Source organism: Camelus bactrianus, chromosome 12 (assembly GCF_048773025.1).
Source record: "Camelus bactrianus isolate YW-2024 breed Bactrian camel chromosome 12, ASM4877302v1, whole genome shotgun sequence".
NCBI lineage: Eukaryota > Metazoa > Chordata > Mammalia > Artiodactyla > Camelidae > Camelus > Camelus bactrianus.
Window position 1 is genome coordinate 67,305,360 of NC_133550.1, and position 24,389 is coordinate 67,329,748.

At 54.4% G+C, this 24,389-nt stretch overlaps 1 protein-coding gene and 1 long non-coding RNA gene across 5 annotated transcripts in view; one reads left to right on the plus strand and one right to left on the minus strand.

The window, feature by feature from the left end:
• Positions 1-7,932: 7,932 nt before the first annotated feature.
• LOC141579523 (uncharacterized) lies at positions 7,933-9,776 on the minus strand. The gene is made up of 2 exons (XR_012511063.1): positions 8,335-9,776; positions 7,933-8,237 (listed from the first exon to the last, which is right to left on the minus strand). It is a non-coding gene; the product is annotated as an uncharacterized LOC141579523 (long non-coding RNA).
• A 6,359-nt stretch (positions 9,777-16,135) lies between these two features.
• Positions 16,136-24,389, plus strand: part of LOC141579470 (uncharacterized) — a 61,899-nt gene continuing 53,645 nt past the window's right edge. For 2 of the 4 annotated variants that reach the window (XR_012510996.1, XR_012510997.1), the window contains exon 1: positions 16,136-16,419. Coding sequence is in view for 1 of the 4 variants with exons in the window: in XM_074375735.1 (XP_074231836.1) it covers positions 16,412-16,419 (8 nt within the window). In the remaining 3 variants the exon portion in view is untranslated. Of the gene's footprint in view, positions 16,420-22,420; positions 22,625-24,389 lie in introns of those variants that run through there. The other 2 variants (XM_074375735.1, XM_074375731.1) reach the window with 2 other exon arrangements.

Sequence of the window (24,389 nt, forward strand, 5' to 3'; positions counted from 1 at the left end):
GGTCAAGGACAGGGTCTCATGCCCTTTGGGGGGTCTGTCCCCAGGGTCCAGCCCAAAGAGTCCTCCATATGCGAGTCAGCTGCTGGAAACCAGTAACACCAGCACATTCAGGAGCCCTGGCTGTGAAGGATGCCCCATCCTTTATAAAGCCATCCTACTCACGTATCTAAGAAAGTGGAAACAATCTTTTGCCATCTTCTCTACACTCACTTCATTTATTACCCAGGGAAACTGAGGACCAGAGAGAAGATGTCTGGCCAAGATCACCTTGTCTGAACCTCTCACTCTTGCCCTGGGTCCTCTCTGCAGCAGAACTGGCACCTTGGTGGGGATAGCCTCAGACGTGTACTCCCTGCAGACCACCAACACACACGGGGTCTCCCTCACACCTGGGCAGCCCCTGCACCCACAGGATCGGCCCTCACACCCACTGCCTCCGTGAGGTAGGCAAGCAGGGGCCAGACCCCTGAGTCCCAGGAGAACAATGTCCCAGTCACCAGCCAGCTTCAGGGCTGGAATATCTCACTCTGGGCCTCTGTTTCCTACTGTGAAGGTGTCCAATTCAAATTAATAGAAGGTGCTAGAATCACCTGGTCATGCCCACGTGCATAAAAATCCACTTAAGCTTCCCACGTGGTCTGTGTGCTTTCTGAGTGCAGCTGCTTGCCTGCTTAGTCTCATAATAAAGACCATATCCAGGCCGGTGAGGACAGATGTCATGGGACCCACACTGTGGCCTGGCACCACTTCAGCAACTTGTAATTTAGTGACTCGTGGAGTGGTCTCCCTGGTCATTTCTCTTTGAAGGGCTCCTTATGGACTGGTACGACCCTGTTGTCCCCATGATGGGGACACCCAGGCGGCAGGGACTGCAGCTCAGCCGCGGAGAACACTACTTTAAAAGGGACATCGGTGAAGGGTGTCGACAACAGAAGGAAATGCCCAGTGACAAAGGCAAGACGCTGAATTGCAAGAGTTCATCCCCTGCAGAGAGAAGGAAGATGCCGTAAAGAGAGGGGATGGGGCAGAAACCCACCCTGGGTCAGGCCGTGATCAGGGTGACCTTTATCTTGTTACTGATCATTTAGAAGATTTAAAGAATAAAACCAGTAAGAGAAAGACAGGAGGACAGGAGGGCAGGAGGGAGGGAGGGACAGTCACCTAAAAGAGCCTAAGATCCCTGGGACGCAGCCACAGAGGCCAGGGGCGCGGGGCGCGGGCCAGAGCCCCTGCGGGGCCGGGGTCGCCTCCCCCGGCCGCGCCGCCCCGCGGGCCCGCGCCGCCCCGCCGCGCCGGGTGAATCCGCATTGGCATTCCGCGCCGCGCCGCCGGGTGCGTGCCCGCGCCGTTCCCAGCCCGCGGCTCCGCGCGGGGACAGTGGCGCATTGTTCGCCCGGACACCCCGGGCGGCGCAGCGCCCTCGGGGCTTGGCGCGGCCCCGCCGCGATTTGCATGCGCTCCAGTCACAAAGGTTCAAGGTCAGGAGCGCGGGGCGGCCGAGCCCCGCCCGGCCCAGGCGCTATTCTTCGCCCCGGCGGCGGGAATTCCTCGCCGCCCGCGCCCGGGCCGCCCCTGCGCGTGAATGGCCGAGCGCCGCCGCCGTCTGAGGCGCTTTGTGTCTCGGCCTGGCCAGCTGGGCCCGCGAGGGACGTGCCAGCTCGGCCGGCGGAGCCCCCGCGCCAGCGCCCCTCGCCCATGCTAATCAGCCTGGCAGCGCGACTGGGCGGGCGGCCCGGTGGGAGCTCCCCCCAACCACGGTCCCTGCCAGGAGCCCCTCAGCCTCCCCTGCTGCCGGGAGGCCCCCAAGTCCCCTGCCAGGGGTCCCCCACTGCCCACCCCTCTGCCAGGTGCCCTGCACCCCACTCCACCTCCACCCCTCCTACCAGGGGACCCTCCTCTCCAGCTGCTAGGAGCCTTCCTGCCCCTATGGGAAAGGCAGGGCCACGGTCAGGGGCGTGGCTGGCCAGGACAGGTTGCTCGGGATGGTCTCCAGAGGCCCGTCTGGAGGGTCTCCCAGCAGGCTGCAGGGAACGTGGTGGTCAGACAGCCCTCCCACAGGAGACGGCCTCTCCCGCAGGCCTCCAGCCTGGCAGCCTGGAGGCCTGGGTCACTCGTCACAGCATCATGGTCATCATTCTCATGAAGGCCTTGGTCACTAGTGTTGTAATTGCGCCCCCACTCCCAGGAGTGGGAGCTTTTTGTGGGACAAGAGCTGCTGGATCCCCACAGCACACAGCACCCAGGACTGTATTTACTGACTTCACAATCGGATGGATGGATGCCAGCCCTCGTGGGCTACACTGTGTGGTGGAGGGGACAGGCCGTGGCATTTGGCATTTTCAGTACTTAGAAAGAGGCATAGAGCCCTGCTTGCGAGAACACCCCTGGGCCTCTGGTCCGCACTGCCCCCTCCAGGAGGGTCCCCACTTCTGACCCTCCGAGGAGGCTGGGAAGTTGTCTCTCTGCAGGAATGTGAGCCGGCACACACGGCCCCGCTGGGGTGCCCGTCAGGAGGTCTGGAGGCTGGTGCTGCAGAACCGGAGACCCTCAGTTTTCTGCAGCATCTGTCCTCATGGCACAGGAGGAGGCCTGAAGGTTGGGCAGCATCGTGCTCTGGGGTACATTTCTGTGGGGTCTCCAACAGCAGCCAGGAATGAGCTGAGCCTCATATCCAGGCCCAGGCCCAGAAAGGAGGGACTGGGTGAGGTGGTGGCATGGAGCACCAGAGAGGGGACTCCCAGCCCCAGACAGGCCCTCAGGTGGTGGAGAGTCCAGCCTTGGGAGTCAGGCAGATTCAGGTCCAAGTCCCTTCCCCAGCGTTCACTCACTCTGTGCCCCTGGTGGGTCTCTGCTTCTCTCCCAGCCTATGAAATGGGCATAGTTATGTTTTCCTGGCTGCTCTGAGCATCACTCAGCATCACCTGGCGTTAGACTCTCCAGTTTCCCTAACTCATCCCTGCTCAGCTGATCCCACTGTTAGCTATTTTCAGCCAGCCCAGCACACGATACTTCCCAACGCGGAATATCTTCTCCCAGCACCCACCCCCCCACTTCTCCATCTACCCTTTGTCAACCTGTAAGATGTGCTCAGATACCACTTCCTGCAGAAAGCTGTCCCTGACCTTATCTCCAACCCCCTCCCCCTTCCCCACACTTTCCATGTCACCTTAAGGAATTTGTCTCCAAACACCAGGGCAATAGGGAGCCACTGTAGGCTTTAAGCAGAGAGTAGTAACTCTCCCTGGTGACCTCAACAGGGAGCACAGAGAAAGGGGTTCTCAGACATCTGGAACTCACAGCCTGGTCAAATTTCAAAGGAAATATTGCAGATCTACTGGATATTGCCAACTTTCTATTTTTCCATGTTGGGATCTTTAGAAAAATAGCTATAATCTCCTCTCTTGAAAGGATTTTTTTTTTAAATAGAAGTACTGGGGATTGAACCCAGGACCATGCATGCTTGGCGTGTGCTCTACCAGTGAGCTATTCCCTACCCCCAAAAGGATAGTTTTAAACAAACAAACAAAAAAAAAAAAAAAAGGAAGACAATCTCAAGATAACATCCATCTTCTCAGACTGAACCCATTTGGCATCATGAACAGCTTGCCACGTCATCCTCATATTTGTCATTCACCTGGAAACTTGCAGACTTGGTCACGGCTGGGCCCTCACTGGGGTGTGTCCTCTCTGGACCACTGCCTTTCCTGACCCCACTGGACCAGGAGGGTCTCCTAATGATCCCTTGACTCCGCTGGGGTTCTCTAGCCTGGCGGCTCTCAGAGACCGACCCAAGGTACCCAGTCAGTCATTGCAATGAGTGGAACCATGACGAGGGTCCCCAGGGGTGGCCTGCACCTGTGACACAGGTCCTTCAGACCACTAAGATGGAAGGATGTTTCTGAGGACAGAGAAGAGGGTGCAAAGGTCAGATGCCCCCTGTCTGTCTGTTCCTGTTTTGTGAGACAAAAAACTTGCAAATGTGTTAATGTACACTTGGGCATTTGGCCCTCCTGCCACAGGCAGGGGGATCCAACCGCTCGAGGGGGAGGGGAGGAAAGGGACACCACAAGTGAAGCAGCTGCATGGAACCTCACGGAGTGTTCTAGAAGGAGACTCATCCTCACTTCCTTGGGGGCAGGCTGCACCATGGGCCTTTTGCTGATGGCAGGGTGGGCACCATCAGTAAGTTAGCATTGACATCCTGCGCCCAGTCTCAGAGCTGGGAGGCCCGGAGTGGTCGCTGAGGGCTGCGGCCCAGAGAGGGACAACTCTTGCCCAAAGTCACACAGCCAGATTACACTGGAAAAACAACTGCTCTCTTAGGTGATGTGAACTTGTAATCTTGTTTCCAGCTTTCCTTTGCCCTTTTATCCCCTTGTCAAAAATAAATCTCAAGCTTTCCTGTTTCCAGATGTGTTATGTGTTTGAAACTAGATGGTCTGAATTAGTTTCGGACCAGTGCTGCTCAGCGTCGGGTGTTCGGCTGCTTGCTTTTACCAGCCGTGCTGTCTTGGCCCTGCTGCCCCAATCAGGATGTGATCTGACGCCTGCGACAGGCCCTGGGCTAGGCGCTGAGGGCACTGAAGACTCATATCCTCGCTCTCCAGACACTCACGGCCTGGTGGGGCTCCAAGGCGAGGGTGTTGGGCTTGGTACCAAAGGCCAGAAGAGCCGGGCACTGCAGGAGTGGCGTGTCCTAGCCCGGGGATCTACCCCAGAAGGCTTCCTGGAGGAGGTGGTAACTGGGCTGAGCCTTGTCTGTGGTACAAGCTCAATAACCAATATTGTTATTCACAGCAGAAGTAAGGGGAGAAGAAGCTGGGGAAGAAACGTGGGGCGGGTGGGAAGAACATCCCCTTCAGAGGGAACAGCATGTGAGAAAGGCAGGCAGTTCTCTCTGGTGGGAGAAGGGGAGAGGCGGTGTTGGGGAAAGGGTGGGAGGGGAGGCTGGAGAGAGAGGCAGGGACCACCTGCTTAAGCAGGGTGGGGACAGGAGCTGTGTGCCTGAGGAACCACTCTGGCAGCCACACTGGAGGAGGCAGCAGCAGTGAAGAGGTGACTGTCCAGATGAAGAGGGGAGGATGGGCTGATTACTGGTGCCTCAGAGGAAGGATGGCCAGGACTTTGTATCTCCAGTGTCCCTGGTGGCCTTGCTGGTAACTAGGATGGACAGATGCGGAGGGGATACCCCATGCCAGCCTTGGGTTTGGGGCTGAGAATAGTGACCCCTGGAGGGTCATACAAGACACCCTGTGCTGCCGTGACTAGGGTGCAGGAATCCTGCCTCACACCAAAGACATGTCCAAGCCCGTGGGCCCCACAGTGGAGGATGCCATCTTCCACGCTACAGCGAAGAACCAGGTGGACCCTCGTTGAAGTTGGGGGTCCTCCCACACCCCACCCTTAGGAAATGGTCCAGGTGGTCCCAGCGGTGCCAGCAAACAAGTACTGAAAAATACTCAGTGGCCTCTAGAGGCAAGTAGGCATCTCACCTTCCCCAGGGGCCGTGGGTCCCAGGCCACCGTCCCGGCAGAGCTCAGAGCCCAGGTCCTCCCTGCCAGTCCTTGGGATTGTTCAGCAAAGGCAAGAGGCAGGTGTCCACAGAGACCCCCTCCCAGAACAGTGGGGTTCCTGCTGTGACAGACCTCTTGCCCGGGAGAACAAAGGTATCTCTGTGTAAAATACACACCCGCAAAGACTCACGTGCCCCTGGGACTGGAATGAGCCGCTCATCCTTCCTGGAGGGCCAGTGGGTAATGTACTTGAGAGGCTTTAAAAGGCAAATCCTCTGTGAAGTTACAAGTATTCCCTGAGGAGTATCTAAATTATTAGAATTTAGAACTTAGGAATTATTAGAGAGGTGCAAGGAGCATGTCCACACAGCTCCTCTGTGCATCACCGAGACAGCCGACAACGAATGACAGGGTCCAGAAGTTACATCTGAACAGCGGACCATTCTGCAAACATTAAAACGTGGGCTGCAGAGACGTATTTATAAGCAAGGTGTTAGTGAAAGTGCAGATTATAAAGCATGAAATACGAGCGCAGTGATTTCAGGTGTGGATTATGAGTAGTGAAGGAAGAAAGACTGGTCACATTCACCCGAGTTTCAACGGTGGTTTCTTTCAGATGGGATTCTATGTATTTGTTATTTTCTCGTGGGTGCTTTTCTGTGTTTGTTGATGACAATAAACATGTATTATATTTACAGTCAAGACAAAAAGAGTGGCGTGTATGTATGCGTGTGTGTGTGTGTGTGTGTGCGTGTTTCAAAGGCCCAGAAAGAAAACACCAAGTTCAGATAAAGATCCACAGTGACTCACTGCTTCCCCAAAGCAGGTTTCTCTCTCTCAGCTTGGAAATTATTATGGAAAATCCTGTAAGTAAGGCCAGACTTGGCCCCTGCTTCCCTAGAACAGAGCTCCTCAGAAGGGCTGTCCGGACCACCTGGGCAGGGTCACCCATAAGGAGCTTGCTACATATGCAGGCCCGGACCCACCCAGGCTTCCTAGAACGAAAATCTAGGAGAGCTCGTCCTCCCTCCTGCCCAAGAAATGTCTTTGTTGTGTGTGTGGTAAAATATACATAAAATTTACCATTTACCACTTCAGAGTCATGAAACATTCACATCTGTTGTGCAACCATCACTACCTTCCATCTCCTGAACTTCTCAACATCCCAAACTAAAACTCTCTACCTGGTAAATAGTAACTCCCCATTCTCCCCTCCCCGCAGCCCCTGGTGACCACAGCTCTACTTTCTGTCTCTGACTTTGACTACTCCACGTGACTCATACAGTGGGATCACAAGGTATTTGTCCTGTATCTGGCTTATTTCGCTTTGTATATGTTTTCAAGCTTCATCCAAGTTGCAGCATGTGTCAGAAGTCCATTCCTTTTTAAGGCTGAATAATATTCCATCATATGTATAGACTACATTTGGTTTATCTATTCATCTGTTGGTGGACACTAGGTTGTTACTACCTTTTGCCTATTGTGAATAATGCTATGAACATGGATGTGTAACTCTTTACTAAAGTTCCTGCTTTCATTTCTTTGGGGTATACACCTAGAAGTGGAGTTGCTGGGTGATAGGGCAATTCTGTTTAATTTTTCAAGAAACAGTCATACTGTTTTCCACAGTAGCTGCACCACTTCACATTCCCACAAGCAACACAGAGGGTTCCAATTGCTTTACATCCTCGCCAATGCCAGTTATTGTTATTTTAATAACAGCTATCTTAATATGTGTGAGGTGGTATTTCTTTGTGGTTTTGATTTGCATTTCCCTAATGATTAGTGATGTTGAGCATCTTTTCATGTGCATACTGGCTATTTATATATCATCTTTGCAGAAATGTCTGTAAAAGTCCTTTGCTTTCTAATTAGGTTTGTTGTTGAGTTGCAGGAGTTCTTTATATATTTTGGATATGAGCAATCTTTTTTGCATATACAGTGTTCTTGGGTCATACCACTTGTGAAAATATTCATGTATTACTTTTTACATAGGGAAAATATGTAAAGAAAAAAAGAAGGGTACAAGAAGCATGAGTGATTATATTCTTTGACTCAGCAATTCCACATCTAGGGATTCATCTTAAGGAATTTTTGTGAACATGTACAAAGATTTAGCTACAAGGATGTTCACTATAAAAGGAGGATGCAAGGAAGTGATGGAAACTAAAAAAAAGCTAATGTCCAATCATCGCATATAGCTTAAATAAAACATGGGCGACCCTACACAGTACTCTGTGATTATAAATAACATTGTAGATGAATGCTCAGGGCAGTGGGGACACATAATTAGCCACGAATGAAAGGAGAAAGTTGCAAAACAGTATTTACAGTACGATCCCAATTTTGTTTCAAACATATGTGTAATTGTGTAAAGAGAAAGGAAAAACGCCGTGTTAATACTGGTAATCTCGTGTGGTAGAATCTAAGGTTATGTTTATTTTCTTCTTCGTGTTTTTTCAATTTTCAAAATTTCTACAGTAAACACGTGTGGCTTTACAGTAAAAAAAAATTAGTTATTTTTAAGGCATCCACAAGTCTATGTACAGTGTTAACCCGATTATGTGAAAAACCTCTGTATTTACAATTAAGAAAAAAGGACTCAAGACCAGAATCCACACTGAACTCTCGGCCGCCGTGGTTTGTGCGGTGAGACTCTGAGATTTCTCATTTTTATTTGCACTCTCCTAGGTCTTCCAAATTCCTTACTGTCTGGTTGGTTATCTGGTTAGGGAAGAGGGAAAAAGACAGAAAATTGCTTTAATAAATGAGGATCTAAAGTAAATGAAAATCTTAAGTAGATGAAACTGAGCTCAAAAACCTCGGAGACGCGACCGAAAGCGGGTCCAAAAGCAAGAGGCGGGACGATGAAACTGAATCACCATCTCCTCGGCGGAACAGAGGCCCCGCCCCCGGCCGCGCGAGGCCCCGCCCAGGCCTCGTCCGCCTGACTGCGACGCTACGTCCTCACCGCTCGCTGCCCCGGCTGTTCCGTGGCGGCCGCGTAGGCGCCCCGCCCCCGGGCACGTAAGGCCCCGCCCCCTCCGCCACGCTGCGTCCGCGCCGCCCGTCTGGTTAGGCTTGGTCTTGGCTTCCGGAGCGCGACGGAAGGGCGGGCGGCCGCCAAGGCCAAGGCTGCGAGGCCCCGCCGCAGAAGGGCGCGGTTCCCCGAGGGGCCCCCGCGCGCACTTCCGTCGTCCGCCTCTCTCCTGTCCCCGCCTGCCCCCGGTGCACGGGCCGCGGAGGCCGCGGTGGAGGCCGCACAGCGCGAGGGGTGGAGATCAAAGAGAGGCGGGCCGGCGGGGCCCCCCGGGACGCGCGCTGCAAGCCAGCCGGGCCGGAGGAAAGCGGGCGGATCAAAGCGCGCCGGGCCGCGGCTGGCCCTTCCGAGCGGCTGCCCAGGACGCAGCGCACCTGGGCGGGACGCAGGCTGCGGTGTCTGCAGTGCGGAGGCCGGCCCAGCGCGGCGACCTCCTCCTGCCCTCGGCGTGCTGTGTGCGCGTCAGGGGGTGCAGAGCCCTCCCTCCGCCGGCTGTGGCTGTGACTCGGGCTGAGGCCAAGTTTACAGTGCCACTTCAAAGATGGAAGGCCCAGCAGCCATAGTAGCGGCTGCCATTTATTGAAAACCAGCGCCAGGCAGCCTTGGGACGAATGCCTTTGTATCATCCCGTGACGCCTCACAGTAGCTCCATTAAGTGCTGATAAGCCAGTCACCTCCTTTCGCAGATGAGGGACTGAGATCAGAGAGGAGAAGGAGCCCAGCCTGCAGTTGGGCCCAGATGCTCCCTTGTCCGTCTCAGGCTTTTACACTTTGTGCTGACCTGGCTTCTGTGATTGAGGTTCCTCGCGGCGGGCGAGGCTGGCCTCTGGCTCTGTTACTCACCTTAGCTTACTGCTGCCTCATTCCCAGCAGGAAGACCTTCTTGCCCAGAGCTAAGCCCCTCTCCCCAGTCTGAAGGTGCCCAGCACCCATGAGCTCTGCCCCAGGAACATGGAGAGCCCATCCAAGTTAACACCCACCTGTTATTCGGGGTCCCTTTGCTCAGAGACACCTCTGTCCAGCCTCTGAGAAGAGGGTATGAAAAATCAAGTGGTCTCAGGATGGTGGGTTTGTTGGACCAAGTCAGCCATGCCAATGGCCCAAGGCCAAAAGTGTGGGTGCGAGCACCCCAGGGTCTTCATACACACACAAGTACGCACACACACACACCCAGTGTGGAAGGAACCAAACCCCCAACTACACCAAGGCTGCCTGCCTCTCCCAGCTCCGCCCACACCCTTCCTGGGAGACACAGAGGGGGCATTTTGTTTTCCACGTGGCTTTCTAGGTTGGTACACGAAGGCCGCGTGACGCTGGACATTGGCAGCAGATAGGACACGAGGCCCCAGCCCAGGCCAGCTCGAGGCCCAGCACAGCGTGCCTGCAGCAATCCAGATTTTCCAGCCTCCAAATGTACCTCGGAGAGGAAGCTGCACATTGGATTTTTTTTTTTTTTTTTTTGGCTCCATATTAAAGAACAAAGCATGGGAACTGGACAGGCCCCTCTGTAAACAGAAAACACATGTTTTCTGAGAGAATGGGCTCTTCCTTTCCTGGTTTCTTCTCCCATGGACAAAGGCCTCCTTAGGTCTCCTGGCTTCAAGAACCTGGAGGCCTCAGACCCAGGGCTGAGAGGAGGTGATTATTTTTGCCCCAACTCAGAACACAACACCCACATTATTTTTTTTAATGGAGGTACTGGGGATTGAACCCAGGACCTCGTGCTTACCTCTACCACTGAGCTCTGCCCGCCCCGTACAACACCCACGTCCTTAAATGGGGGCAGGAGTTGGGTATTAATGGGTCACTTAGCAGTGGGGTGGGCCTAGCATGTGGTCCCAGGAAGGTAGCCCCTCAGGAACCTGAACAGTATTTGGATGGGGGGAGGGAGAGTCTGGACCGTTTGTACCCTCCAAGCACTTGAGAATCATTTTGGATTCTCCTTGGGCTAGCTCCAGATGAACATGTTTCATGGGGCCTGCTAGCCACACACAGGGGCGGAGACCTCTCTAACTCAGAAGAGAGCCTGGGGCCTGATGTCTGCAAAGAACACACTGTGACTGAGAGGGAACTGCTGTGTGACCTCACGCGTTTCTTAACATCTCTGAGCCATAGTTTTCTCATATATTTGGTTGTTGAGGATTAAATAAGATAATGGAGATAGCCCTGTCAGACACATAGAACCAATCAATAAGTGAAGGAAATCAAACTTTGTCTTTGTTTCAGTGGTGAGCTGTTTTCACCGCCTCCAGAGTGGCTGGAGAACCCTCTACAAATACCCAGGATTCCCATACTCCACAGAGCACCTCCTCTCCCCCCATCCTCCACAGGGCACTGGGCTCAACTACCCGCAGACCAGCTGCGACACCTCTTTGCAAGCAGTTGTCTCGGGAACGGATCATTCTTTTGAATCACTTCAGCAGCCTGGTCTCTATCCTCGAGGGAGATTTGATTTGGGGAAATAACCAGATGTCCTTTGGGCCAAGTCGGCTGAGTCGATGTGCACAAACCAAGCCAGGGCCCCCGTCCAGTGCCAGAATGTGCCACGACTGCAAAGTTGGGAGACTCTGTGGCTCCCAGCTCTGAAGGCAGTTTGGGAGGAGAATCTGGACCGGCTCGTCTGGACTGGCCGCCAGTGGTGTTGGTGGGGGTGAGAGCTCCAGCGTGCGGGTGTATGAAAACAGGCATAGTCACACACCCAAGCGTGGTGGCCGAACCAAACCAAAGCGAGACTAATTAACATGAGGCTGCCTTTCATCTCTCAGCTCACGATTGGATTTTCATGGAAGCCTTTGGGGGGAAATTCTGAGAGTTTCTGACACAAGCAAATGTGTGAGAGTGAGGCAGGAGGTTGTCCGGGAGGAGTGCAGGGCTCAGAAGTCGGGGTTTCCTCCCAGCTCTGTGGCCTCTGGCTGTTCATGCCATCTCTCCAGCCCTCAGTGATCCCATCTGAACAATGGGGATCGTGATGTCTATCCTTAACATGAAAAGCAAATGGGGGGAAATGGATATGAACACGCCCAAAAGTCCTGACCTCGTGTGGCAAGGGTTTTAAAAACCCGGACACCCTTTGACCAAACACTCCTGCTTCTGGGAATTTATCCTCAGGAAAGCATCAGAAACATGAAAGTTTCAGTATAAAGATATTCTAGCAGCATTATTTATAGTAGCAAAGACTTTAAAGAAACTACATGTCCAACAACAGTGGCAAATGTGATAACCTGTCTGTAGGATGGGCTACACTGCTCTCAGGGGTGCTCCAGGCAGGAAATACACCAGCGACGCCCACTCGTGGGTACTTACTTAACCTGTGCCAGTGACAGTGCTAGGTTAAAAAAAAAAAATTAGCATTCACAAAGCCCTATTCACAGTAGCCCCAAAACATCAGAAACAACCCAGTTGTCCACCAGCAGCAAAAGAGGTAGGCACACAAAGGGATAATATAAAACAATAAATAGGCGTGAGCTATTGATGGGCGTATTGACAGACATAGATGAATGGCAACTATGCTGAGCGAGTTCACACTCTATGATGCCATTTATTTTCAATTAAATAAAGGAGAAATTAATCTATCAGATCGGTGGTTGCCTGGGGCTTAGGACACAGGGACCACCTGCCGGGGAGACTAGGGACATTTTGTGGTGATGATATTTTGTTTCTTGATTGCAATGGTGGTGACAGGGGTGTGTACATTTGTCAAAACTCATAGAACAGTACAAGTGTAAGGGACCTTATTGCATGGAAATTATATCTCAATAAAGTTGATTTTAAAAATTAATTGGTATTTAGATTTTATTTTTCAAATCCTGAAGAAAATAATGTTTAATAACATAAAATGCTCACAGCACATTAAACAGAAAGATTCTGAAATAATCCAGAGTGTGATCACACACACAAGAGTACCTGTACGTATCTGGTTTGGAAAATATACCAGAAAGGCTTTCAACAAAATGTACCTGGTAATTATCTCACAGTTAATTTTTGTTTTCTTTTTTATGCTTGTCTGTATTTCTAAATTTTCTATAACAAACACTTTTCTTTTTCTAAACAAATTAAATAGAAACAAACACATCTCCTTTCCTTTCTTCCAGCGGTAGCAGGCCAGGGACGCGGGGCTGGGCTCTGGGACAGGACGGTGACAATACCCGGGTCCAGCGAAAGGGAACTGCCTGGAAGGCGGTAGCAGACGCTGCGGGGTGAGGGTGGGGCTCCCTGCCCTGGTCCCCTGGCCCAGTCTCCTGGCTGGTTATTCTTGAGGGCTGCGTGCCCACTGGGCACTACTGATGCAGGGGCGAGCCCTGTCCCCTGGGCCGGCTCGGGTGGCCGGGAAGCCAGATCCTCCTGTTTGGAGCGACCGAGTCCTGTGGCTCCCAGCCCTTCTCCTGAACAAGCCGGGCTCCCTGCAGACTTGGGTGAGGATGGGTGGGGGTTCTGGTCTCTGCCCCTTTGCCACTTTCCCTGCTGCAGGAGACCCTCCTTGGTGAGACCTGCAGGAACTGATTGGTGGGGGCAAGGGGTGGCCGGCCCTGTGCCAGTGACTGCGCTGTAGTGCATCTCCTGCCCCCACGGCCCTATTGTTTATCAGTACTTCTCCCTCCAAATCTGGGGACACTGAGAGCAGGAGTGAGTTGCCCAGAGTCACCTGGCCGGTAGCGGGGGACGGGGAGAGCTCAGCCTTGACCCCACGCCTGGATTCTCACTGCCTTCAAACTCCAGTTCCCGGGAGCTTCTGGGCCCCAAACAGCTCATTAACGCAGCGTGGGTTTGGGGGTCAGGGGCTGTGTGTTTCCTGTGCCTGCTGTCTGCTCCAGGTGATCATGCGATTTGTAATCTGCTACACATTCAGTGGAGCCGTCAGCTGGGCTTAGCGGTTAAACGTGAGTGTCTCTGGGAACAGGGCTCTGCCTGTGCTTAGAGCTGCTGGGACAGTAGCCTTGCAGCCCCCCTCCCTGACTCGGCCTCTCCCTTCCAACCAGCCGGCTTCACAGAGGTGCTGAGAAGGAGGAGACCAGGCTGATTTAGTTTCTTTCCCCTCCCTAACTGAGCAGATTCTACAACAGACTGTGGAAATTAAAAATAAGAGGCCAGAACCATATATATATATATATTTTTTTTTTTCTAACCAAATCACAAGTGGGAAAGATGAGGCAGCAGTAGGTTAAGGACATTTGTGATGTAGTGTTTTTATCACCTGACACTTTCATGACTGTGAATGTCACAATGGATGGTCCTTGGGAACAGGTGGCAGCGGAGACTTCAGGCTTATACCTGTGTGTGAAGCTGCATTGAAGTGAGGTCAGTCTGGAATTAGCTCACAACGTGGGGGCCATCGGTCACGCTCAGATTCTCCTATGTTTGTGTATCAATTTATATAAAGAAATCAACTGTAATATGAGTAGCCAAAGGCACCTCTGAAGTAAAAGCGACTAAGGGACATGCTTTCTTCTCTCTCACTCTCTTTCTCCATGTATTTATATATACATATACTCCAAACTTTCTATAACCGTTTCTTGTTATAACAAGAAGGAACAAAATACACTCTTATTAAATGTAGTCAAACTGCAAGTGAACCTTCATGTCCAATGATACCATGACAGTCAAGGGTACTTTTTATTGAGTGTCTGGTATGTTCCAGATGTTCCACCAAACTCCCACTATCCTGGCTCCTCAGAACACCCAGCACGTGCGAGCTGTCACCCCTGCACGCAGGAGCACGCAGGAGCTGCGTCGGTACGCAGCGCCCACGTGGCCGAGGTGGGGGCTGAACGTGGATGACTCCAGCTCTGTCCTATTTCCGTAACAATTTCCTGCCTCTTCAAGGTATTTTTCCCAAATACAGTCATCTTCAATGAAAATATTTTATCTTGTTTAAATAAAATCTGAAATTATTTCTGTAAACGGAATTTAGCAAAATAAATACACTAATCATTTTTAAAAAACTTTATGACCCTGTTAACCAACAGCCAAAGTGGGGAACATCCCAGGGATCAGGATAAAATGAAAATGCAGGGCGCCTTGTTCCAAAAGGACTGAGAATTTTAAGACAAGGACAGCAGAGCATAGAACGTGGCGCGACTGCATGGGCTACACACCCGTGAAGCCAGGCCGAACAAGGTCTTGGTGGGTTTTGATTGAGCAAGGGTCACATCCCCTTTGGGGACAAACTGAGCTCCAGAGATCACATATTAGACAACAAATGGGTTCAAGCTTTAGGAAGACGTACAGTTCCAGATAAAATTTTCAGTCCTGGAAATACAAAATAATTGCAGCTCAGGAATGGAGTTCCCTGGTGAGGATGCCAGGGGAGAGAGCAGGCACTTCCCTCCCCTGGAAAGGGCCCAGCCTCTGAGCAAGGGGCTTGTCCAGGAGGACTACCCCCTGCAGGACGCCCCCTGGCGCCGAGCCCTGATGGAACTTCAGTGCCTTGCGGGAGAGCACGGGAGTGCACGGCTGACCAGCCTGGGTCTTGGGGAGAAATGAGAAAAGACAATGCCCGTGCTTGCTCCCGTGAAAAGAGGACATTTTCTGGGAAAGGATCTTGGGCTTCATGGGCGGGTGGATTTTTCCCCAGCACTCTCAGGCACCGCCTACTTTTGCAGGACAAGAGACAACATACTCCCCCCACTCCAACCCCCACCCTGGTCTCCACAGCCCCCTTGCTCATTTTTCTTAAAAAAAACAAACAACCCTATTCTCCCAGCCTTTCACAGAGCTCTGGGCTCTGGGACTGTTTTCTCCATAAACATGTCTTGCAGGGCAGGACAGACAGACAAATGGATGAACAGGGTAGGGCAGGAGCATCCCAAGGCCAAGTGACAGCTGATGCTCTGTGCCCCTCAGCCCCTGCTCCAGGGCCCAGACGGCCCTCGAAGGGACTGGGCTTGGCCACTGTGCAGGTTCCCAAGCCTGGGGCCGCTCAGCAGCCTCCTCCAGCCCAGACATGTCCTCAGGAGGCCAAGAGGACAGAAAATCATGCAGCAGCCAGGGAGCTTCCAGGAAGAGGGGGCCTGAGCTTCCAGGTCAGGGCCAGGCCAGTGAATCCTCCTGCCTCACTCATGGAACACCTGACTAACGAGGGAGGACTGGGTCCTACATTTACCTCATTTGTGGGCTGGGAGCAGGTGGGCCTGGGCCCAGGACACTGTGTGGAGCCCAGGTCCTCTCTGGACACTGGGGGTTCCCAGCTGTCCCTCTGCTCCAGGACAGGAACACGGGGTAGCTGCTTGCAGTGGCTGGCCCAAGATGAGGTTGCCCCTTGGAGCCCAGGCCTACTGCTGCTGCTGCACTGGGGTCAGCCACATTTCAGGGAGCATCTTGGGCCCACCTCACTCCCCCACCCCACCCCTAGATTTGCCCGACTTTTCTGAGTGGGTTATAAACCAGGCAGGTACCCAAGAAAGGTGCCTCAGCCTGAGACCAGAACATGAGGGAAAGGGCCCCATCGTGAGTCAGAGGTGGTTGTTTACCACTTAAGGGAAAAACAACCCAAAAAAGCTTCTGGGTGGGATTTCAAGTCCTGGAGATTTCTAAGTAGCCGGCCCGCTCTCCCTAGTATTTCTTTCTTTCCTCCCCTCTCCCGGCCTGCTTTCCCTCTTTGTTGCCAAGCTCAGACGTCGCTGCTGAAACCCAGCCCAGCGCCCGCGAAGCCCGGAAACTTCCAGCTCCGCGATTGTGCGGAAAGTTGGGGTCGCGGGGCCGGGGCGACAGCGGCGCCGCGGGGCCGGGGGCGGCGGTGACCCGGGGCGGCGGCCTGTGGTGGCCTCGCTCTGCCTGGCCGCGCCCGGCCTCGGACAGTCCGCGGGCCGGACGTGAACTTGACTCCGGCTCCCGCCCGCCGGGATCGCGGGGGCACTCCGGGATGACCTGGTAAGCGGCGCCCGCTCTCTCGCCCTCGCCCTCGGAGCCCCCCGCGGCCAGCAGGGGCCGGGGCTGGGGTCCGGGCCGGGGTCCGGGGCCGGGGCCGGGCCTTGGGCCGGGAGGGGGCGCCCCGGGGGGAGAGCGCGGAGGACGCCGCCGCGGCCGCCATGGAGCGCACGGCTCAGCCCGCGGCCCTCCGCGAAGCCAAGTCGGCCCTCCCCGGCCTCCTCCTGAACAAAGGCTCGGGAAGTTCGGAGGGGAATCTTTGCCGATATTTTCCGTCCCCGGGCCGCTGGGTCTGGGCGGCGGCCATCAGGGCTCTTAAAGGGGAAAGAAGCTCGCTCTGGTTCTCTTCTCTTCCCTTCCGTCTTGCACGCCCTCCACCCACTCTGGCTGGAGGGCAGAAGGAGGGGCACCGGTGTCACTCCGGCTTTCAGGTGTTAAACCCCCGGGGCTGGCAGGGGCCTGCCAGGGGCTGCACAGGCAGATCAGAGCCTGTGGGGTGAGGGACCCCCACAGCTCAGGGGAGGGCAGCCTTGGGCCACCTGCACAGTTGCCTTCCCTGCCACTGCAATGGGCCCGGGTCCTGGGGGCTCCGGGTAGGGATTGTTCCTGATCCTCCCCACCTGCCTTGGTGGCTTCCCTGTGGCCATACAGGGTGACTCCCCACTGCCCACCCCTGGCAGGACTACCAGCAACCACCACTCCCTCTGCTCTGCCTGGGGCTGCAGTGGCAGGCACAGGAGACACGACATGGCAGCTGCGTTCAGGACCTGGGGATGGTGGGGGCCTGGGCCCTGTGGGGGAGCAGGGCTGGGGACATGGGTGCCTCCCTTCACCTCTGCCCACTGGCCCAGGCCCAGGCCTGGCTCTGGCCAGTTTCTGTGCACCCGTCTCCTCCCTGTGCCTGAGGCAAGGCCTCCAGTGACTGCCCTAATCCCTGGGGAGCACCTATAGGGTGGGCGGTGGCAGGGCCTCAGAGGCTCCGAGAGCTGGGCCCTGAGCCCCGGGCTCTGAATTTGACTCGATGCCTGCCCCCTCTAAACCCCAGCCCAGGCCTGGTCCCCCCAGCTATAGCAGGGACTGCTGGCTGGGCATGCACTTGGTCCTAGGCAGGTTCCCAACCTCACTTCCATCCCCAGGGCTCCTGAACCCCAGAGTTCCCCTCAGTGAAAGGCTACAGGGACAATGGGTGGAGAAGGCCTGGGCCAGCCAGGGGCCAGACAAGTCACCACCCTCTATACCCTGGACACTCCAGCAGGGTCCTTAAATGGTCAGGTCAGCCAGGTGGGGTGCAGTAGAGAGTTTTCAGGCACTGTGGGAATAGACAGCCCAGGCCTGCCCTAGGTGGAGGCCACACGAGGCTCCTGCCAGATGCTGCCAAGAGGGTAAAGACCTAGGGTTTCAGGCCTTCCAGCCCTTCAGGAGCAGGAAATGCAGATTTGTGCATAGAATGCCCCAAATTTGAAAACAGTGAGTGCGGAACAGAGGAAACACATCCTTGGGTTGAATCCAACCTGTGGACATCCAGGTGGCAACCCCTGTGTCTATGTGAGCTGGTTAGTGTTAAAAAGAAGTTTTTTTAGTGACCCCAGCTCCAGCCCAGGCTCTGACAAGGAAGCCCCATAGATCTGGAGGGAGGGAAGTTCACATCTCATTTACCCCTCATCACGAAGGAATCACAGGAAGTGTCGGCCTCCACGTACTGTGTCCTTCAGGTGCCTGAAGCTGGCTTGCCTCTTTAAGACCTGATCTATTTAGTGGAGCTGATTTGAAGCTAAAATCTATCCACTCAGGCTCTGCCCACCAGTGCTCAGTTAGTAATGAAGGAGAGACAGGATGAACTTGAACTTGAACTTGAACTTTCTTCCCAGGCCAGACAATGCAGCCACCGCCAGTTAGGAAAGCCTGGGCTTATTGATGCACTAAAGGGGCTGGCTCTTCAGTGAGCCAGGCCTGGGCTTAAACCCCTGCCCAGAGATAGATGGGTGGCCCTGGGCCAGTAACCTCACCTCTCTGAGCCTCAACTTCCTCATTCATAAAATGGGCTTAATAATAGTTCTGACTCAGTCGAGCCTTGGGAGAATTGTGACTCCCGTGGGAATGCTTAGCGTGGCACTAGCACGCGGAGGTACTCAGTAAACCTTAGCTGTGCCTGTTTTACTGACGTAGAGGTGGACTGTGCCTTCTGGTTCCTCTAATACATCACCTGCTTCTGGGGCAGCACAGGAATTCCTCAAATTTCATGTCACCTCTCAGTCGCTTGCCTCTCCCCACTTTTTGTTTCTTTTCTTACCCCACCCCTGAGCCCCTCCCCTGTGTTCATGGCCCCATACTGAGACTGGGGGACAAGAGGTGAGTCTGATAGGGGCCCTGCCTTGAGAAGCTGCCGGATGCCCTGTGCAATTATCACACCAGGATGAGGTTCTCTGAGCTAACTTTCCATCCAGAGAAGGTATTTCCTGCACAGTTCTCCTGCCGCCAGCCGTGCAGTTTTTGTTGAATGCCCCCAGAGACAGGAAGTTCAGCACCTCTCTGGTGGTGTTTCTGCAGAAGCTGCAGGTGCAAGCCTCTTAGGTATCCCTGAGCCTTCACTGGTAGGACCTGCTGTGGGACAGGACTGCGGCAGTAGCTCTGGGTTTGCTGGTTTTCCCAGGGAAAACACACATCTGGTAAGAAGGTCCTAAAAACTTAGGGGAGGTGCTGATTTCAGTCTCCAGGAATGTACTGCAAGTGATCGATGCATGTCTTTATAAAACAGAGTCCCGCTTCCCGTTTTTGCCAACAGCCCACGTAGGAAGGAGAAAGGAGAGAAGGGGCCACGGTGTGGGAAATCAGACAAACTGAGAACAGAGGGCTGGTTGCTGCACTCCTGGAAGGCAAGGTGGGGCATCCAGGAGCCCGGGGCTCCTTGCTGAGACTGGTGGCACCCCTGCAGAGTCCAATGCAAAATTAAAAGCGGGGACCCTTCTTCAAAAATGGTTAAGAATTCCAAAACAGAGACAGCAGAGCTTTAAAGCCAGCACAGGCCCTTCTGAGTGCAGGGCCTTGCTGAGTGTGGGGCCCTGAGTGGCAGACAGGCCGCAACCCCCCCAGCTGGCCTAGCTCCTTGCACGTGTTCCTGCCGCGTGCCGAGGGCCGAGCAGGACCCGCCGGCAGCTCCGTTGAAGGAGCGTGACTCTTCTGCACTGATTTTTTTTTTCTCATCACTGATGTTATGTGCTAATTTTAGAACATTTTGAATCCTCAGAAAAGAAGAAAAGTTTTCAATCACCTGTGAAACCACCCTTAGAAATAGCCAGTGGGAATGCCTCACCTTGCTGCTACAAAAACAGAGAATTTCAAGCAAAATTAGCATCTTATTATATGTATCATTTTATCTTCTGTTTGTTTCACTAAACATTTTATCACAACTCATTCTTCAGTATCAGAAGATACTAGTCAATAAGTTGATTTTTAATGACTTTTTAATATTCCGTAGGTGTGTCTCCTTAACTAACCCCTTATTATTTGACACTTCGGTTGTTCCCAATTATTTTGAGTTTTCCCTGTTGTAAACACACTTTGAGGAATTCTGTGTGCACATTTCTGCTTGTTTCCTAAGGGACTGAAGGCTGTCAGGAGAGATCTTTAGGTTCCAGAAGCTTTTTGAGGTTGTCTGAACTTCCACCTTGGCCAGGAGCTCAGCCGCCAGCCTCCAGCACAGTGGCAGTACTGGGGGGCTAGCCTGCCTGGCATCTTTCTACTTGTAGAATAAAACCCCACCCTCCCCAGAGCTGACTTGACTGGGCAGTTCTGAGCACGGACTGCACACACAGCACCGGCTGCCACGTTCACAGCTACCGTGTGATGTGCTTTGCCCAGCCCCCTTTACGGGTGAGGACCCTGAGCCCAGAGGGCAGAGGCGCTAGCCCAAGGAACCCCTGCCTGTCCTGTTGTGAGAAGGACACATGCTTACAAAGCAGAAAGTGGCCCCTCGTCCTGACAAACTACCAACAGGGTCTGGGGATCCAGGCTGCCTGGACGGCTGAGCCTGTCGGGCTGGGGGTAGGATGAGATTTGGTTGAGTGAGGGCGATACTCAGTAAGTAGTGGTGAGGGGAAGGGGAGGGGGAAGAGGGACAGCCCCTTAGGTGAGCTTAGAGCCCCTTAGGGGAGGAGGGCTCTGCAGGGCACTTGGCCACCCAACCGGAGGCTCCTGAGTGCAGGGATGAGGTCTGCTGAGCCCAGCCCAGCTCTGCCCACCACAGAGGAGCATGGTGTGTGGAGTGACTGAGTGACCACATTTTCATGGCCTCCTTCAGAGCCACTGGGGCCAGTCCAGGGTGGGATGGTGTGTTAGTTTCCTATTACTGCCATAGCAAAGTTCACTGATTCTAATGCCTCGAACAACCAAATTTATGAAGGTTGGAAATCTGAAATGTCTCACGGGGCTAAAGTCAAAGTCTTGGCAGGGCCGGTTTTTTCTGGAGGCTCTAGGGGAGACTCCATTTCCTGGCCTTTTCCAGCCTCTAGAGGTGCCCACATTCCTTGTTTCACGGCCTTTCCTCTATCTTCAAAGAGAATTGTGTCTACCTGACCATTGCTGGGAAAGTTCTCTGTGGTTAAGGATGCGTGTGATTAGATTGGCCCCACGTGGATAACCCAGGCTGCTCACCCAGCTCAGGCCCATGATTTCATCCACCTGCAAAGTGGGTTCAGACTGTTCTGAATTTGTTCCTAGGCTGAAGAACTTCCTGCTAGAGGCCCCAGTGGCCCCAGCCTTTGCCCACCTCGAGGGTGGACATTCTGGGCACTCAGGCAGATTCTCTGCTCAGCGAGGAACTGCTCTTCTTCCTCTCAACTCCCTGGGGCAGGTGGAGTGGTCACTACTATCATCCCCACTTTACAGGTGGGCAAACTGAGGCCGAGAGAGTCCAGATAACTTGCCCAAGGCCATACAGCTGGCAAGGGGCAGGGCTGAACTTTGGTGATGGCTGGACCCTAAATCCAGGGCTCTGTGGGCCCCCCCCCCACCAGCCGCCTCTAGGAACATGGTCTTTCCTGGCTCTCACCTTGCCACAGCCCTTAATTCTTTCTAGAAGGGAGGCAGGCCTTCCTGCTCTGTTCCCAGAACAGGCTGCTGCTCTCAGGGACAGAAGGGCAGTGGGGCAGCCCTCGGCAGGTTGCTCGTGTGAGTGTGGGTGGATCTGGGAGCCTCACTAGGGCCAGGGCCTCACTGGAGCTTGCGTGTTAAGGGGTAAAGGTGTCGATAGCAAAGGAAGAGTCATCCCAGCCAGAATGGCCGCCAGTCTTCTCCATCCAGCCCCCAACCCGGCGCTTTGGGGCGTCTTTACCCAGCACCAGCACCAGCACAGCACCTTGACTTGCCCAAAGCTGAGCCACTCTGAGCGAGAAAATGAGGAAGAAGACTTCCGGGGGCAGCATCTGAAGCTGGGGTGGCACTCAGTACACACAGGACAGCAGCCGAGGGTGTGCTCCCAGGGCCCGGGCTCTGCAGAGGGCGCAGTCAGCGTCCCTCTGGGGCCCGGGCCTGGCATGGGAGGGGTTAAGCCACCGCGGGCACCTTGGCACGTCGCGCTGCCCAGAACGTCCAGCTCCCCACCCCCACCACTTTTCTTCCTTTTTGCCTTTTTCCTTCTTAATTAATCATACGCTGCTGCCCAATTTAAATATGGAAATGCCCAGGCCAGGCGATGCCATTATTCCCGAGGCCAGGCGGGCTGTCCGGGGCCAGGGCTGCGGGGAGCATGGTGGTATCGCCCCCTTTCTGGTGTGTGTGAAATTATGTGCACAAAAGGCGCCTCCTTATCTGAGTGTGTGAACTAAATAAATAAATAAGGGCTTTTGTTTGTTTGCCGGCTCCTGCACATGGCTGTTTTGACTAAACCGCCCGTGTTGTCTGTGCCTTTATGGGACTCAGGAGACAGGAGGCAGGGGGAGGCCCCCGCGGCCGGCCCGGGCCGGGGTGGGGGCGGCCGCCGGGCATCTGGGCCTCTCCCTCCCCTGGCACCACTGCACCCCGCGCCCCTCCCCACACACACCCTTGCCGGAAAGTTCCCCAGCCCGGGCCGGGCTCCCAGGCAGCTTGGCGCCGTGCCAGGCTCGCCGCCGAGCGCGGGCAGCAGGGTGGGGCGAGCGGCGGCAGTGCCGAGGACGTGGCCGGGCGCCCCGGGCGCGAGCAGGACCCGAGGCCGGGAGGCCGGGCCCAGAAGGTGAGGGCACCCGGGGTGGGCACGGGGTGGGCGCTCGGCGGGCAGCAGGCGGCACAGCCGGCCCGGAGCAGGCCCGGGGCGGGCAGAGGGACGGCAAGCAGAGGACGTGGCCACAAAGCTGGGCAGTGCCAGGCGTCGCCGCTGCCCACCCAGCCGGCCTCCCTCCCTCCCGCCCCGGCCCGGCTCCGCGGGGAGGCCTCGCGTGCACGGGGGCCAGGCAGTCGCAACAGACCAAGCTGTGGCCGCTCTGGCCGGAGGAAGGCCCAGCGAGGCGGGGCCCAGGGCTGTCAAGGAGAAAAACATCCCAAGGCCTGCAAATTGCTGCTCTCAGCTTTTTTTTCCTCCTCCTGCTTGAGAGGGAGAAAAAAAAAAAGCAGCGCTTCCTCTGGAGGCGGATGCAAAAAGCATGCAGAATTTTAACCATCTCCTGCGCTGTCCTTCTCCAGCAGGGTGGCCTGGGCCCTGCACGGTGGCACCACGGGAGGGGGAATGGTGAGAGCCCCAGATGCCTCTTTCTGGGAACGGCTGGAAAGCCAGGACCCTTGCCCCTCTCCAGAAGCTGGGCCCGACACAGGGGTGTGAGGAGGACTGGAGGGCGTGGGTGTCCAGGGCTGGCACAGAGCTGGCACGTGGTGGGCCACTGGGCACCCTGATAGTTACCTCTGTGTCACCATCACATGTGCCTGGTGGGCCCATCTCTTGGTGTTGAATGTGGTACCCGGGGCACCTGGCTGGGGACCCCAGCACAGCAGTGGGGCAGGGGTCTGGGTTCCCACTGACGTGAGGCCTTCAGTCATGCTGGGATCCTAGGCCTTTCTCATGATTGAGTTTTACATTTTGAAAATAATGTGGAAAGTCTTCTGGTGGCTGTTGGGGACTTCACATGCCATTCATTCAGGGCAGGACTTACGAATTCTGGAGTCAAGAGGGTGATCTGGTCACTGGAGGAACGGCAGGCAAGTCCCATATGCACCTCATGGGGTGAGGATGCCTTTCAGGAAGAGGTCAAGGGAGCTCAGAGGGGTGGTCCAGGGAGACACAGTGCCCAGGGCCCAGGAATAAGTTTTAATTTTAATGTTTTTTAAAATCAGAAGAAAAAAGGGGAGGTTCCAAGCCAGGGGTGAAAGGGGGTGGGAAGGGATAAATTGGGAGTTCGAGATTTACAGATACACACTACTATATATAAAATAGATAAACAACAAGTTTCTTCGGTAGTGCACAGGGAACTATATTCAGTATCTTGTAGTAGCCTGTAATGAAAAAGAATGTGAAAAGGAATATGTGTATGTACCTGGATGACTGAAACAAGATGCTGTGTACTAGAAATTGACACAACATTGTAAACTGACCATACTTCAATTTTTAAAAAAATCAGAAGATAAAATGACTATAATAACAATGAATATATAATGATGAATTAATTCGGCATGGATTATATTCATCTTTATAGCAATGCAATCATAAAATATAATTTTAATATTTATGGAGAAAGGAGCCATGAAAGCAAAACTGCTTGGATCCACAGAAGTCATGACGGGGCCCTGAATGGACCCGGTGTATCCCAGGGCAAAGGGTCAGATGTCTGGCTCCAGGGGGGGTCTTTGGGGTGTGAATCTGGCTTCTCCAAAGGCCCGCCAGGACAGGTGACGCGTGCCGTGAAGAGGAGCCAGGGCCCTCGCCCGCGTGTGTGTGCGTGTCCCTGTGCTCACACGTGTTTTGCAGACCCCTGAGTGTGCAAGGCCCTGTCCTCGAGACACGTGAACAC